At 36.8% G+C, this 15,901-nt stretch overlaps 3 protein-coding genes across 5 annotated transcripts; all 3 read right to left on the bottom strand.

Annotated features, from left to right (window-relative positions):
• Positions 1 to 3,783, bottom strand: URH1 (uridine-ribohydrolase 1). Its single transcript, XM_086246990.1, has 9 exons — positions 3,430 to 3,783; positions 2,209 to 2,324; positions 2,010 to 2,069; positions 1,545 to 1,727; positions 1,343 to 1,447; positions 855 to 951; positions 635 to 742; positions 408 to 543; positions 1 to 328 (listed from the first exon to the last, which is right to left on the bottom strand). The coding sequence occupies exons 1-9, from the start codon at positions 3,542 to 3,544 to the stop codon at positions 220 to 222; spliced, it is 1,029 nt and encodes a 342-aa protein (XP_086103116.1). The 5' UTR covers positions 3,545 to 3,783; the 3' UTR covers positions 1 to 219.
• Positions 3,784 to 6,991: 3,208 nt separating this feature from the next.
• Positions 6,992 to 11,862, bottom strand: TAF12 (TBP-associated factor 12). 2 transcript variants are annotated; one of them, XM_086247604.1, is made up of 9 exons: positions 11,276 to 11,862; positions 10,909 to 11,070; positions 9,702 to 10,250; positions 9,401 to 9,475; positions 8,632 to 8,710; positions 8,474 to 8,538; positions 8,305 to 8,340; positions 7,886 to 8,067; positions 6,992 to 7,279 (listed from the first exon to the last, which is right to left on the bottom strand). In XM_086247604.1, exons 1-8 carry the CDS (start codon positions 11,840 to 11,842, stop codon positions 7,924 to 7,926), a joined length of 1,677 nt encoding a protein of 558 aa, XP_086103730.1. In that variant the 5' UTR covers positions 11,843 to 11,862; the 3' UTR covers positions 6,992 to 7,279; positions 7,886 to 7,923. The 2 variants fall into 2 exon arrangements, with proteins under 2 accessions (XP_086103730.1, XP_086103731.1); XM_086247605.1 differs by lacking the exon at positions 6,992 to 7,279 and having other exon boundaries at positions 7,928 to 8,067; positions 8,246 to 8,340.
• A 365-nt stretch (positions 11,863 to 12,227) lies between these two features.
• On the bottom strand, positions 12,228 to 15,636 carry LOC147282012 (uncharacterized). Of its 2 annotated transcripts, none has more exons than XM_086247440.1 (11): positions 15,445 to 15,636; positions 15,265 to 15,359; positions 15,049 to 15,106; positions 14,544 to 14,639; positions 14,185 to 14,261; positions 13,940 to 14,022; positions 13,780 to 13,831; positions 13,472 to 13,540; positions 13,069 to 13,155; positions 12,898 to 12,962; positions 12,228 to 12,806 (listed from the first exon to the last, which is right to left on the bottom strand). In XM_086247440.1, exons 1-11 carry the CDS (start codon positions 15,578 to 15,580, stop codon positions 12,695 to 12,697), a joined length of 930 nt encoding a protein of 309 aa, XP_086103566.1. In that variant the 5' UTR covers positions 15,581 to 15,636; the 3' UTR covers positions 12,228 to 12,694. The 2 variants fall into 2 exon arrangements, with proteins under 2 accessions (XP_086103566.1, XP_086103565.1); XM_086247439.1 differs by having other exon boundaries at positions 14,544 to 14,735; positions 15,445 to 15,635.
• Between the last annotated feature and the right edge of the window lie 265 nt (positions 15,637 to 15,901).

Raw genomic sequence — 15,901 nt, forward strand, 5'->3', positions numbered from 1 at the left:
TGGCTAAAGAATCATTGGCGTAGAACTTCCAAAGCAATTTACTATTCCTTGTTCACAACTTCATTAACAGCTAACTGGACATCATTTAGCAAATGTTTTACAAGTTGAGAAGGAAAGAATCAGGGTTTTCAATAGAAATAAGAGGCAACCCAACCTTCATTTCAATTTTTATTTTTTATTGACATATTTTGGATTCCAATTCACATAATCTCGCAGCTTTCACAATTTCATCAATCGATTTCTTATATAATCGAGGACTGCATCCACGTTCACTGTCCAAGCAACTGCAACAGGGGAATAGCCTGTCCATGGATTGCTTGTATTCCAACTGCAATAGAATAAAATCAATTTAAAGAACAATTTGCATAAAATACAATTCTCTTAAGAGTATGCTAATCTGCTCATACTTTTTTAGTCCTTGATCCATCAGCGTGTGCCCAACACAGATGCCCTGAGTCTCAACCCTCACAACCCCATTCCTGTATGTAAAGAGATCAGGACGGACTAGTGCTACAAAACTGACAGGGTCATGAAGGAAAATCCCTGAAACATGTCAGAGAGGTCATTGAGACAAATATGAAAGACTACAATTATTGAACAGGTAAGTGCAGGGTTATCACATATAAGTAGTTACCATAAACACTATCAGATTTCACATGCCAATCTCTGTAGAATTTACATGTGTCGCTTACGAATTTAGCGTACTTTCCTTCAGATTGCCGCAATTGAAGGAGGTCATCATCTGAAACCGCAAACAGTGATCAAGTCAGAGAGATTCTATTTCACAATTCCCATAAGACATCACAGGAGAAGATGGTCTGGAAAGTCAAGCAAGCTATAAACTGGAGGTCCACCTGTAAATTTAACTTGGGTCGTAATATTTATTCCAACAACAGTAATGTTTGCCCCGGACGTAAACACAACATCTGCTGCTTCCGGGTCTCCATAAATCTGCAAGTCAGAGATTGGTGTCTTTGTTGAGATGAATCCAGTCAAGTAAATTTGGATAGTCTCCTACTTTGCAACTTACAACTAGAAGTCTAGAACTCAACATCAAACTATGAATGTGGCATTTAAAGTTACTATTAAGGAACAGTAACATTAGACTCATAACTTTTGGTGCAATAAAATTCATTCTCCTCAGAAAAGGGAAATGAATAACAGTCTTAGCAACAATTAACTGCAGTTATACAAGTATATGAGGCGAAAGTAGGCTAGAGGGATGAAAAAAAAATCCCACACAATTTTTCAGGACAAAGTTTTCTTCTAGGTAAAACATGAAAGAACTTGGTCAACCACTATTTACTTGTAGGATCATTATGACAGAAAGAAGGGCACTTACATTTGCTTCAGCAGCAGGATTTACATTTCCCAATGCAAAGAAGGCACCACCAAGTACGACCACCCTCTTCACCTTTTTCGCAAAGGAAGAATCCCTTTTGATTGCCTGAACAAGGAAACATCAACAAAATAGGGAAGATTATTAAGAGTTCAGAAGCTCAGGGCAGCACAGAAAATAAAATAAAAAGGATACTTCAACTTACCAATGCTAAGTTTGTCAAGGGACCAAGGGCAAGTATAGATACTTCACCAGGATGTTCAGAGACCATATCAACTAAAAATTCACAAGCATTCTTCTCAATTTTCTTTGTTTTTGGAGGAGGTAGATAAATGTTTCCCAACCCATCAGAACCATGAATAAAGTCAGCAACACGTGGCGTTCCACCCTTTTTCCAAAAAGAAACATGGTTATGACAAACTAAATAAAGTTTGTTATTAGAAAATTAAAGGAGGAGAAGGGTAATTAACCTATTAAATGTAATGAAAGTGGGCCCGAGAAGAAAAAAAAAATGACACAGAACTATAAAGTTGTAATCTCTAGAGGATGTTCCATATAAAAGTATAAAAAAAGCAGGCCATATGTTCCAAGGTTAATCTCAGTTGTGGTCCAACTCTAATGAAGACGACTAATGCAGGTTAAGCCAAGGAATACAAATCAAAATAATTACCTTTAGAGGCTCGGGGCTACCCTCCGCCACAGGCAAACCTTGATGCCCTGCGATCTCACACTATCCTTTTGCGCATTAAAAAACACTAATTGATCATGAACATACTCAAGAAAAGAAAAAGGGATAGACAGACAGACCCAAAGTCATTATAAAGACTCACTGTAAAAGAAGATGGATATCGACTGATACAAGTACATACCAGAAGCAAGGCATTGCGAGTGGCATCTTCTGTGGTAACATTACCAAATATTGTTGTCAAGCCCAAGATTTCCAACTCCGGAGTTTGAAATGCCATTAAGATAGCCATAGTATCATCTGCCAATTGCAAATAGAAATATCACACATGAAAACATGTTGGAGAAAAAAAAAAAAAAAAAAAAAAAGAGACATTCTTCGCTGTTCTAGTATATATAAACCAGTATCTATATATCCACAACCAAAAAATTTCCCAATATCATTTAATCAAACTTAGTAAATGTTATTTGAATCCTGCCCTATGCAGGAATTATAAATTTTTTAAACCTCGAACTGATTCATAAGAGGGCATATTGATACATTGAATGTAACAACTTCCCACCACCGCCCAACAAAACCTCCCCACTTCTCTTGTTCTCTAAGTTTTTCTTGCCTTTTCAAATGTTATAGCACATGCTTTTGAAAAGCTTTTGCAGGTACCACATCAAAAAAAGCAGTTGACTTCTGAAAAATCAAAATGTTAAAGTCAAAAAACTATTGTTGCCTTTCATTCTCATCAATTCCCTGTTCCAAAGTACCTTGGTGAAAACTGGTTTCCTGGTAGAACCCCATTTCGCCCTAGTTGTTGCAAAATGGGAAAAATAAGCAGTTTTTCGCAACAGATTGGGGATTCTATATCCGAAAAATAAAGTGAGGTTTGGTGCTTTGTCAGTTCCAAACTAATCTTATCAAAACGAGGCGAAAAAAGTCAAACCAGAAAAAGTGAGACATTGGCAAAAACATAATTCCACAATACAATCACATTTCACATACACAACTAATATATTTGCTAAAGGTTCTCATGCTAACGCCAAATCATTATTTAACAAACAAACAATAAAGTATTCGAAAAGAAAAACTTCAAAGTAGAAAACTCCGTTTGGCTGCTGAGAAAATGTACCAAAAATAAGGTAGATCAAATGAACGAAAAGCACAAGCTAAACTTAACTCTAAAGTTGTAAACAATTGAGCCTAATTCAACTGTTTTTGTTTTTCAGTTTTTTGGGCTTAGTTGAGGCAAGTTCCTCACTTTCCACAACTAAAAGCATCCCAAAACAAAAAAGTCAAATACTTTAGCCTCGCCTCTTTTCTTTTCCCACATTTTTCTCAGCAACCAAACAGAGGAATAACAATGCAAAGAACCTGATCAAGTGAAAAAAACACATGGAATGGAAATTGAACTCACCAATTCCAGGGTCAGTATCGATAATGAGCTTCTCGCGCTTCAGCTGACAACCCAAAACGCCGTCGCCTTCGGCACCGACCACCACACCATGAGAATTCGCCATCACGCTCTCCATAACCGCTGTCAAGCTCAGAACGATTAGGGCGTTACTTTCAGACAGCGAGAGGAGTATCTATATAATGTGTATGTATATGCGCGCGTATATTATATTATACACAACCAACATATACATACACACGTATATATATATATATATATATATTGGGGTTTGGTTTCGTCCGATTCGAAGGGACGAAGAGGGCGATGCGAAACTGATGAGCTGCCGCAAGGAGTCTCGGAGGTCTATGTATATTCCCTATAGTCTCGGTACCAAAGCTGAGTAGATGACGAACTGCCTTCTGTATTTTTTGACCAATCATAGCCCCACAGGTGGCATATTCTTAGTGGATCTCATTCTTGCCTAATCTCTTCATTCATTCATTTTGATTTATTAACTTTAATTACTTGGTTTTATTCTGTCTTCATTGTAAGTTACAACTTACAATGGTGAAAATTCCCAACTCAGCATAGTATTCTTCATTTGTGCTAAAATTGAGAGTTTAGTTGGGGACGTATCTAATTCTAGGCCTAGGTTGATTGAGTTTATCTCAATGGGTTTATTTATATTTATACATTTTTGGGTCATATTTTTGAAGTCTTGATTATCATCACTGATGTGAAATTCAATAATGCGAAATTGGTATTATTGTTTTTTATTCTTTATGGGATAATAAGTTATTTATAATTTGTGAATTATCTTAACCTAACATTCGATCTTGTTCAGTTTTTATTGTCAAATTTGTCATCCCCTTAGGTGCGGGAATATTCCTTTTGATGGTATCATGGGCTAGGCATAAAAAGTTTTGGCAAAGCCAAGATCCTGCAATATTGTAAAGCTATCAAAATGGGACCGGATGTAATGGGTGTGCCGTGTGGGGTTATTTTTGTTCCTTTTAACATAATATATTAATGTCAACTTTTTGTTTTCACATGTTATTTGTGGTTGCATACTGCCAAATGAATTCGTCTTTCTATTAAATAAATGTCAATTATGTTAAGCTTAATTCCTTGGCTATTAATTATTGCGGAGATAGGAACATGAATCAGAATGTTTATTAATATTAGTAACTATCAAATAAAGAGCATTACAAAAGTCAAATTTGGATTACACATCAGAATGCAATTCTCTGACTGCTCACGTTAATTTAATTGGTTTTTATTGCACATCCTCTATTTAGTTCACGGAACTCAATTCTTATGCCTTTTTCAGGATGAATGAAATGTAAGATTCACATTCGTTGGGTAATATTGAGAAAGTAAATCAATAATTTTCTTTTCATTTTCATTCCCTTATTTGGTTTGTGAATAATAAAAAATAAAATTGGTCTAATTTTTAAATTATATCCTTATTTATTAAACAAAAGCAATATTTTTTTAATTAATTTAATAAAATATCAGGGTTAGTTTAGTCCACAAAATAAGCAATAAATGTTTTCCCAAAAGGGAGGAAAACAAAGAGTTAATTACACTTACACCTCCTGAGGTTTATCGTCTTTTCACATACACCTCATGAGGTTTCAAAACTGTTGCATATAACCCCCTATAGTGAGACGAAAAATGATGAGAAATTATGCAAAAAGACATGTAAGGGGTAAAATGACCTAATAAGATTACTCAAGGTGTAAAGTCCAACCTAAATACAAATATTTTTGTTTTGTTTATTTATTTTTTTATCTTATAAGGGGTTATATGTAATAGTTTTGAAACCTCAGGGGGTGTATGCGTAATTTTTGAAACCCCAGAGGGTGTATGTGAAAAGACGATAAACCTCAAGGGATATAAGTGTAATTAACTCTGAAAACAAAACCTAAGCTCCACTAAGGATTTCATTTTCTCCCCAATAAGGGAAATCATTTCCCTTAGGCCAGGAAATAGAATTGATTTCTCATTCACATGCCTCCAAAATTTGAATCAAACAGACCATTAATATTAAGATGCTTATTCCAGTTGTTGAGCAACTTAAGGATGCACATTCAGTCATTATTCGAATATATATCTATTTAATTAATTAATTAATTCTTATCGATGAAATTTAAATTTAGAATCTTTTCCGACAAAAAGAAATTTAATGTCATCCGCTAAACTAAATAGATAGTACTTGAATTAACCTTAAGGGCTTATTTGGTTCACGGAATTAATTTCCCAATAATTCCTTTGCATTTTCCAGGGAGAAGGGAATGTGAAATTCTCTTTCTTGTGTTTGGTAAGCTTGGAAAAGTAAACTAGAAATTTAAAGCAATAAATGTTGTGTTTGATCAGTTTTCCAATTGTACTAGAATCTATTATTTATTTTGAAATAATAACACGGTTAGTTTTGTCAAAAAACAATAAATGTTTTCCCAAGAAAGGGAAAATCAATTTCATTGCTCTAGCAAAGGTTTCATTTTCCTCCCAATCGGGGCATCAGATTCCCTTAGGTTATGAATTAATTTGCCTTCTCTGTACTTACTAAACATGAGAATGAAATTTATTTTACATTTTTAGGCCTCTAAAACTTACACCCAATGAGCTCTACAGACTTAAGATGTTACTATTTCTTATTTAAAAGATGATAAGATAGTAGTATAACTTTGGTCAAAGATAAGTGCTCTATGATTATAGTGATACAATTTGATTTCTCATAAACTCAAACTGACGAGCAATTTCAGACTCCTCCATGGTGACAGTTTCACTTGTGACTGCATACATCTAATATTTTACGCATGTAAAATATTGTAACTTTGATTAAAGATCCTGCAATCAGATAAAAGATTCACAGCTTTCAATAATAGAGTGTCGGTCCAGATTAAATTAGAGTTATTCGTTGGAAATAGATCCCGGCCCTACCTACCACCTGCATTATAATTGAATCAAACAATGTGGTGGGTCTGGTGACGCCAGTATTACAAAAAGCACATATATATCTCTATTTATTAATTACTTTGGAAAGGTGATAATCATTGAATTTATTTAATCATAGTTGAAGTAATACACAGCAAGATGGCATCATAGCAAAGCATGCATGCCTAGCTAACGAATGTGCTCATGCTTGATTGATATTATCATTTGGTATTATAGGCAACCAAACCACTTTGCCTAGCCAGAACTTTAGCCTCTTTCACAATGTTGCTCTTCAGAACATGGTAGGGTTTGTCATTTGAAGACATGATGTGTACTGAATAGCTCAGGTTCAGCACAGCACATGGCAGTATACATGTGAAAATAAATAAAGGAAATGCACACATGTCTGGTAGTGTATAGTGGTATCCCACACAATTAGCACATCTTCTATGACTAAACAAAAACATGTGGCCACACATGTTTACCCCTAATGAGGTTGCTCTCTTTTTGTTTTGTTATCCTATTGTCATGTTAATTGTTATGTGCTCATACTTTGGTGGAAAACACAATTATACCCTAAATACTAAGAGGAAATCCTCCTCAAGATAAAGGATTTTTGGAATTTGCTCACTTGCAAAGATAATTAACATAAAAGGTAATTAATACTGAGAACCTCCTTAGTGTTCACGAGAAGATAGAATAGAAGAAAAGAAAAATCTTTTTACAAGTGACACATATGCTCAAGTCTCAACACATTGATTTTTAAGAAGACTAGACTTTGGTATTCTATTTTCAAAACTTTGCAGCGGCCACGGCCCCTCTTAGTCCCTTCTATATTCCGTCCCTGGTCAAATGCACTGATGTACTTTGGGCGACTGGGATTTGCATTCTGCACCATCTCGTCAAAATTTTGTGCTGCAACATTTGGCCCCTGCACCATATGAAACTATGAGATGCCAGAGACCTACCAACCTTTAGACAAAGAGCACAACAACCAGCACTGCACACCAATGTAAAAATATGAAACCACATGCAACGTTTAACAAAAATTGAATGAACATGACAACCACTCCTTTCTTGTTCGATCATAAGGGACTCTGTGAAACATTGGGAGCAGCAGCCTAACCAAAATTGAATTTCTGACTCTAAATCAGAAAAAGAGGAAGTTTAAGGACTTCCCGTATTCATTTGATAACCTAACATGCACATATGTCATATGGTCAAGTCTCACAGAGAAAACACATGTGCAGGCACACACAAAAGAAATAGCAACAAATGTTTTGGCAAACCAGCCACCAAGGTTCCTTGAGAGCGATTAGGATCCAATATTAACCACTTCCACAAGTATCACAGGCTAAACATCATAGCCACCACAAATGAGAGAAACCTTTCTCTATGGAAATCCTGAACCATGCATAATTGCAGATAAGCACATACAATATCTGGGAACACAAATATCCGTATCAATGAGCTGCCGGATAACCTCATGTATAAGCATAAGCTATGAACACAAATATCTGCATCAGATTTAACATACCTTTTTTAGTATATAATTGCTCACATCAGTAGATTCCATTAAGTAACTTCACGCATTTTGTTGTTTTGGGAGCTTATGATATTGGCAGGTGTCTTTACCAGACTACCCTTAGCATTTCCAGTGGCTTGTCCAGTGGAATTCCTAGTATTTGTTGTCTCATTTGCTACTACGGACTTCTTTATCTGCCAAAGAAGGGAGGGCAAAGATAAATTAAAAGTAAATGGGTGCAAAGATAACAATAGTATTAAATATTTCTAACATTATCATGCATATATCAAATTAATCTAACCACCCAAGTTTCAATCAAAATTGAGCAAAGATATCATGCATGTGCCAACTGCCAACCCAAAATTCACTTACACACATATACAGATGTATGAATGTCCATAAAATGGGGAAAATACACAGGCCAAACTTACAACAGCAAGGCGCTCCTTGTGAATATCATTTGTAAGCTGCAAAGACATAATCAAGAATTAATGAAGCATTAAAAGTTTTTTTTTCCCAATGTATGAAATACATCATCACCATAAGCACAAGAATAGGTCCTTAAGTTTAGAATACTACAAATAACAGTTCAATGCTTACTGGTTTTCTGAAGCCCTTAATCTCATCACCACCAAACCCAGGAAGAGTTATATTCCACTCTTTTTCTGTATGAAACAAAATAAGATACAGAAGATTAAGCACTACATGTACATAATGTGAACATAAAAATCATCGAGGACTTCTGCCACATAACTAACCAAGATGTAGAAGTATGTCTTTTGCTTCTAATGTAGTTGATTTTCGATGCTTGGCTAATGAGCAACCAAATGTTGTAACCTGCCCAAAGGAAAAGAAAATACTGTCAGCATAAGAATTATGACAAAAATAGAATAGCAATATCTCGAGAACTATCATAGAGTATAATGGAAATTGCTCGATCATTGTCGAGTATATTAAAAGAGGTGAAGCAAAAGAAAAATAAGCCTTATCCTATAAAATTAGTCCTGTCTACGATAATGCCTTATTACTGAGGCAAATTCTTCATGCCCAAGCATTATTTCAGCTAGACAAGATCTGGACAAAGGATATCCATGAGTTCAACCAAAACAGAAAAGATATAAATATTTAAAAATTTAGAAAATCTGAACATTAGGCATTTCAAGAATTCAGGAAAAATTCCCTCTTGAATTGCCACCAACTGACCAATCAAATACATTCAATGAAAGACATAAATGAAGAAGAAACTGAAAATTCCTTCTTAGAGAAAAACAGAACAAATCTCATAACACATAAATATGTGTACTACATGTTCTTCCGATTCTTTTGTCAAATAATATACAGATTCATACTGCAAGAACAAGCTCAAAAAATAACCATGGATAGAAAGCCTACAAAAAGGTCCAGTTTCACGAAATAATGCAATTCTATCCAGCCAAGAATTTCTTAGACATAAATGCTGAATAATAATCAGTGATCTCCTTTGGGTGGAAGACAATAAAAATATGAAATATTAGCTCAATCACTCACAGAATCAACAAATTCATCTGCAATGTCCATGAGAATGTCTTCAACTTCTGGATCCAACCTCTCCAATGGATCAATCTGTCAAAAAGCAGAAAACTTAATGACATAAGGCAAAAAAGAAAAATCAAATTGCACATGAATTCTAAATGAAAACAAAGATATTATATGCATCCACTCTAGCATGAAATGGATGTCTTCTAAATTTAGCTTTAACAATGTACAGATGAAACTTCAACACAAATTCACAAGAATATGATGATAGCAGCAAGAAATATAAATATGAAATATAGCCAACATGGCTAACCTGGTTGACTAGCTCATGGATGCTTCTTTTGCTAAGTATTCTATTACAAGTTTCATCAGTTTCTGCACTAGCAGTTCTATTTTGGTTCCCTGGTTGGACTGTGTTAGGCTGCACTGCTGCAACAGAGGAAGACTTCTGATTTACCAGGCTCTGACCCCTTGTAATTTGTTGCTGACGGGGAGTAGCCTGTGGGACCCTTGATGGTTGAACTTGTTGCCCAAAATGCTCATTTCCCTGATGCGATGAAGAAGGTTGTTGATTCTGCACAGATGACATATGCTGCTGCTGTGAAGCTGCAGGCAGGGAATGGTGCTGTTGCTGTGAAGCTGTAGGAAGGGGATGGTGCTGTTGCTGCGGAACATGTGATCTTTGCTGCAAGGATGATGAGTTCAGCTGCTGCCTATATGAAGGGGATGGTATAGGAGGCTTCCCTTGTGATCCAGATGATAACCATGGCTGAGTATGAGGCTGCAAACCCGGAGATGTATTTTGTGATGAACTAGGAGATCCCACAGTTGAGACTCGTAAAAGGCTATGCCCTTGGAAATTCTGCATAAAGGAAATGGAATTAGCAAAAACACTTATAGAATAGGAAAAAAGACTTTAAGTCACTAGAAATTTTTCACAAGGCACAACAAGAACAAGCTGTTAATAGCAGATTATAAAGGTTTAAAATAAATGAATTTGTGATCCAACTGACCCCGGAAGAGACGACAGGACACAAAATTGAACCCCCAGAGAGTATTTGTCTTATAAAATAATGAAGGAGAAATGATTCCAGGTTCCCCGATTCTTGGAAACAAAATTAAAATAACGCTATAGCATTTTTTGTTAATCATCATCATCATCAAATCCTTGGATGAACAATGAACTTAATAATGCAAGTCCAATAATTCCTTTTCTTCACCAAAATGTAGAATGTCCAGTTATTGATGCAAAGAGGCAACTGGAGAATATGCAAGCACCCACTGTACATTGCAGTAAGAATGAACAATCCACCATACTTATATGCAAGCAAAAAAAAAAAAAAAAGATGGCTTCATAATAAAAAATTCCTCCATAAGCCAACCAGGAAAACCTTAACAGGCAACACAACTTCTTCATAGGACAGAGCACTGTTACATGATATATATAAATTCACATGTGTCTATGAACTACAAAATCAACATTAAAACCGAAATAGTAAATGTGGAAACTGCATACTGACTTGGGAAGAAGGGGACTGAGCACTTGCGGTAGAAGGTGGTCTAAGAGAGGATTGCACAGGTCTCTGTGGATGGTGTGTAGTAATACCAGCTGGCCGCATTTGAGAACTCGAACCCATGGAACCCATCATCCCTATTCCCTGCATTCCTTGCATTGGCCTCACCTATATGTCCCAATACATCTAATCAATATTCAAGCAAGTAAACCACACAAAGACAGCCGCAATCTACAATAAGAAAACCAACCATCTATCTAGCGGCTTAGAAAAAATACAAAATAGATACAGAATAAAACCACAAAGTTCAGTTCTTTTGGTCACCCAACATGTCAAATAGTCACTATAATAGTTAATGGAACTAAAAGGTCACCTGGGAAGCATTGGAATTGGAAACGGGTTCGGGCAAATTGACCCCGCCCCGGCCCAGACCACCAAAATGCTGGCCATAAGAGCTCGAGAACGAAGTGGGTTGAGAAGGAGAAGGGCTAGGGTGGTGCGGCGGAACACCAAGGGCAATGCCGCCCCTCGAGTGCGGAGGCGCGGTGGCGGAAGGCGAGGCGGGAGGCCCGGAGGAAGCTGAAGAAGAAGGCGAGGGGAAGTGAGCAAAATGAGACTGCGGCCATGGGCGAGTCAATGTGGAGGGAGGCCTGGGCTGTGAAGAAGGGCTTGGAAGGGACTGGGGGGGCTGAGAAGGGACTGGGGGTAATGATGGGGTTGAGGGTTTAGGGTTAGGGTTAGGGTTTGGGGAGGGGTTAGGGATTGAGGTTGAGGTTGAAGGGGTTGCAGCTGAGGAAGGTGGTGGGTGTGGGTGTGGGTGTGGGTGTGGGTGAGGTTGGGATTGGGGTTGGGTTGGGGGTTGTTCAGTGGGGGGTGGTTGTAAGGTGGAGGAGGTTGGGGTTGTGGTGGTGGTGCTGCTGTTGGAGTTTTGTTGGTCCATGTCAGTTTGTGGGAGTTGGAGGGAGGGAAATTTGGTTTTTTCTTGGATTATGGTTTGGGTTATTTATAGGGGAGTTGAATTAGGAAAAGTGGAGCTTTTCTATTGGTTTATGTTAGATTTATTCTGAAGCCCATGGGACAATACTTAGGCTTTTATAATTTGAGCCCAATTCCATTGGGTTTCAAATCTGGATAAGGGAGATGGGAAAATAGCTAATTGGTGATTTTTAATTTCTAACTAGTTTGACAATTATTTTGTATATTATCATCCCTTTATCTCCCTCACATTTGCCATCTCTTCCTTTGCTTGGAAATTAAAATATTTGGTCGTGACATTCATTTCTGTATTTCTTATATGACGAACAAAATCCAACCCAGTTGACATGTCCACATGACTCTAAGTTCAGAAATGTTGTATTTGTAAAAGATTATAACATTGAAATTCTAACATATCCATAGATCATACATTTCAGACATTCATTACATGTAAGGTTTGCTTTACATAATGAGATGTTTCAATTTCAAAAACAAATAATAGTTTGGATAACTAGCAAGTCTCCAAAGAGTGTTCTTCTCAATACCCAACAGTTAATGCACTAGCATGGACTGCAGATTCTCCCTTAAAACTGCCTGTCTGTCCTGTCTACTCCCTGTAATTGACATCCCTTTTCCAAAAAGTAGAGCTTGTCAAGGCTGTTGATATAACACAGAAGGTAGAACACATCTCTTCCCAGTTGTGCATTTGGTACAAATTGAGCCAATCCCTGCCTAAGATGAAATTCATATCAGGTTTCCAGCATTATATGTCAGCAGATTTTGATATTTAAAGTCATGGCCACTGCTTCTATGCCCCTCACGAAGTCAAAGACTCATTTCTAGATGTAGCACTTTCATCCTCAAGAACTTGGTACTGCAAGCTCGGGTTTCCAGTCTCAAGTTCAGTAACAGGAGCAGGATCCTTTTCCCTGTTTGCAAACAATCATGTGTTCTTGTAATGATTAATTTCAATAAGGTAGATTGACTATTTAATACAAGGTTAGAAGACTCAGAACGTACGTTACTGAATAAATGATGAGTCCGATAACTACGACTGCAAAAGCTAGATAGTAAAGCCAGTCTACCTGCATTGGAGTCAATATCAAGTCAGGTTTGCTATCAGTGTGAACAAAGGGGATGGAAGGTGTGAACTTAAATAATTGCAAAAATTCAAAAATTATAGAGTGTTACCTGCTGGTGGTAGAAAAAGATGCGAAAAATAACTGCCCACATATCAGCTGTGAGGATAGAGAGATTTAACAATGTGGCTCCACTCAGCTGTATGCAAAAGACCCATTAGAGATATTAATAGTGAGTAGCTCTCAAAATTGCTTCACTCCATGGGAGGCAATGTATCCAATTGCTTTCTAAATTTGTAGTAAGTTCATTCAGATCCTAATTTGTTAATACAGTGCTTGCTAGAATTAAACAACTAAAGTATTTCCATCCACTTCCCTTTTTCAGGTATTTGCAATGGCATTGTAACTAGTTTTGCATCATATAAATGCTTGCATGCTAATAAAGCCATACTGAAAAGTGAATGATATTCTATAAGGCAATTTTGCCAACAACGGTTAATAAGAAGGAAATTGACCTTGAGAACGATTGGAACAAGTGTGTAGAACATAAAGCCTGATAGAGCATAGCCAGCAAAGGCTAATATCTGGAGAAAAAAAAAATAGCATTCAACTTAAGAAGCAAGGAAGGGATGTAAACCTAGTTACAAAACTAATAAAGGTGGAAGAACTGCCCAGAATGCTGCAGAACATTCACGACAGGATATAGGTACGATGAACAATCTTTTCACAATTTAAGCTGTGTATAATTTAAGCTGCATTAATTCACATGTTTATTTATTTGGTCAAATCAAATCACATATAATACAAGGCTAAGAATACTTACAATATCTGTAGACCACTTGATTGACTCCAGACTCTTTAATTCCATGATAGATCTAAAAGAAGGTTAAGGAATTAAAGAAATTATGTGTTCTTCAATGCAGAATCATGGTACAGATTTTATGAAGCCACTGTCTTGCATGCATTTCGTATGAAAAGGATACATCTGACACACACTCACTAGGAATCCATAAACGCCGATCATGCATATTACTTCAACACGGTCTTTTTTCTTAACACAAAACTCCTGCAGTTTAGGAAGGACTATGAAGATAAGCAACTCAAAATATGATATAAAAACAATAATATGTACAAAATCTGACCTGAAGTAGCTTCATTTCATACAACTGATACCTTTCTACAGGGATAAACTGACAGAAATTACAAGAGCTCAAAAGGATTCACCAACCTCACCAACATTGCTCATTGCAAAGAAAACTGTTCCTGCGATGACAAGAATGTCTCCAAGGAGAGGTCTTGAGCCACCTGAAGGATGAATGAAAATGATTACAAGATGCTACATAACTCGGTATGATTCCACTGATAGATTTAGAACTGTTTAAAGGATACATGTATTTCATTTTTTTTTTCTTTTGAAAGTTTTTAGTATACTTGTAGTTTCAATAACCAACTAGGAATACTTCACCCATCAGAGATAATTCCATAACTCAAAAGAAAATCATCTTTTTATAAGTTTGAAACATTATTCTTCACAACAATTACTCAAAAATAGAAAAATAAATCCAAAAAGGCATAAGAGAAAGTCACCTCCACCACCCGCCCCTGCATCAGAGAGGAGCACCAGACCAAGCCCCACCACACAGATGGCTGCACCAAACATTTGCCATAGGGAATATCGAGTGCCTAGGAAAATCCATGTGAAAATTATGACCCAAGCTATTGTCCAACAGTCCAATAATGTCACACTAGTGATTGATGAGAACTGGTATGCTTTGTTAACTGCATCAAAAAACATAAAGTTCATTTTTCCACATATCATTACCTATATGCAGTTGGGATTGGCCATGAAGGGTATTTTTTTTAAGATCTAACTCATCCTTGGTGTAAAATCATCCCCAACAAACATCAAAGAATGACCAACCCAATGTCACAATGGAGCCAGAGATTTTATCCCAATTCCCAACCACTAGCAAATCGATGTCCAAGGGAGAAATGATCAATAAGAACTTTAACCAGCATTACAAGCAGCAAATAAACCCCAGAAACGACTGATGCTGAGCATATGAAAGAAAGCTCAACCATTAGCACTCACCAAGATAGTTCCCTTCAACATCAACAAACCCCAATAGAAGATACCAATACCAAGAAACCTGCAAATCCCAAGTTCTCAGTTTCTTCATTGCCCATATCACCAAATGGAACATTAATGGCGAATCACAGTAAAAGTAGCTTAAACGACATTTTTTTTTATCTATTTCTTGAAACAGGTTAATAATGAAGGAATTGAAATTTGGAAACTGAGAAATACCCGCAGTTTGTCACGCCTATACAGCAAGATGCCCCCATAAACCAAAACCAAACTTATGTAAGTGAATGCAGTCTGTGTAATAGGCGTATCCACACCTGCACACATCAATCACAAAACCATTATATATCAAAACCCAACAAGAAATTTGAAATGGGTTGGTTTGGTTAAGGTTAAGGTTACCGAGATTGGCTATGAGAGAGGAAGTGAAGCTCATGAGTGCGAGAACAAAAGACACGACCTGACCCAGGAGCAATAGGTGCAGAGTTCGCAAGGTTCCATGGCTTCTCCACCAGCTGCTTGTTGGGCACAGGTTCATTTTTATTTGTTAATTGCTTGTTGAGAGTGAATATGTCGTATTAATTATTATGACCACTTGTATTTGAAATTTATTTATAGTAAGAAATATTAAGAGGTCGTTATGAGATTTGGAGTTAACGTCTGAGATCTGCTACAGTCTTCAGTCTTCACTGTGTGTGTAGCTACCGTTCTTGTGTTTCTCAACAGTGGGCGCGGGAGATATCTTTTTCTTGGCAAGTAGAAACCTGTGTCACGTGATGGTGGTAAATTGGAAATTTTGGAGAAAAAATTTAGATGCATCGTGTATTCATGTAGGTAAAGCTACTTCCGTGTGTGCAAG

Source organism: Dryas octopetala, chromosome 6, assembly GCF_963921425.1.
Source record: "Dryas octopetala chromosome 6, drDryOcto1.1, whole genome shotgun sequence".
In the NCBI taxonomy this organism is placed as follows: domain Eukaryota; kingdom Viridiplantae; phylum Streptophyta; class Magnoliopsida; order Rosales; family Rosaceae; genus Dryas; species Dryas octopetala.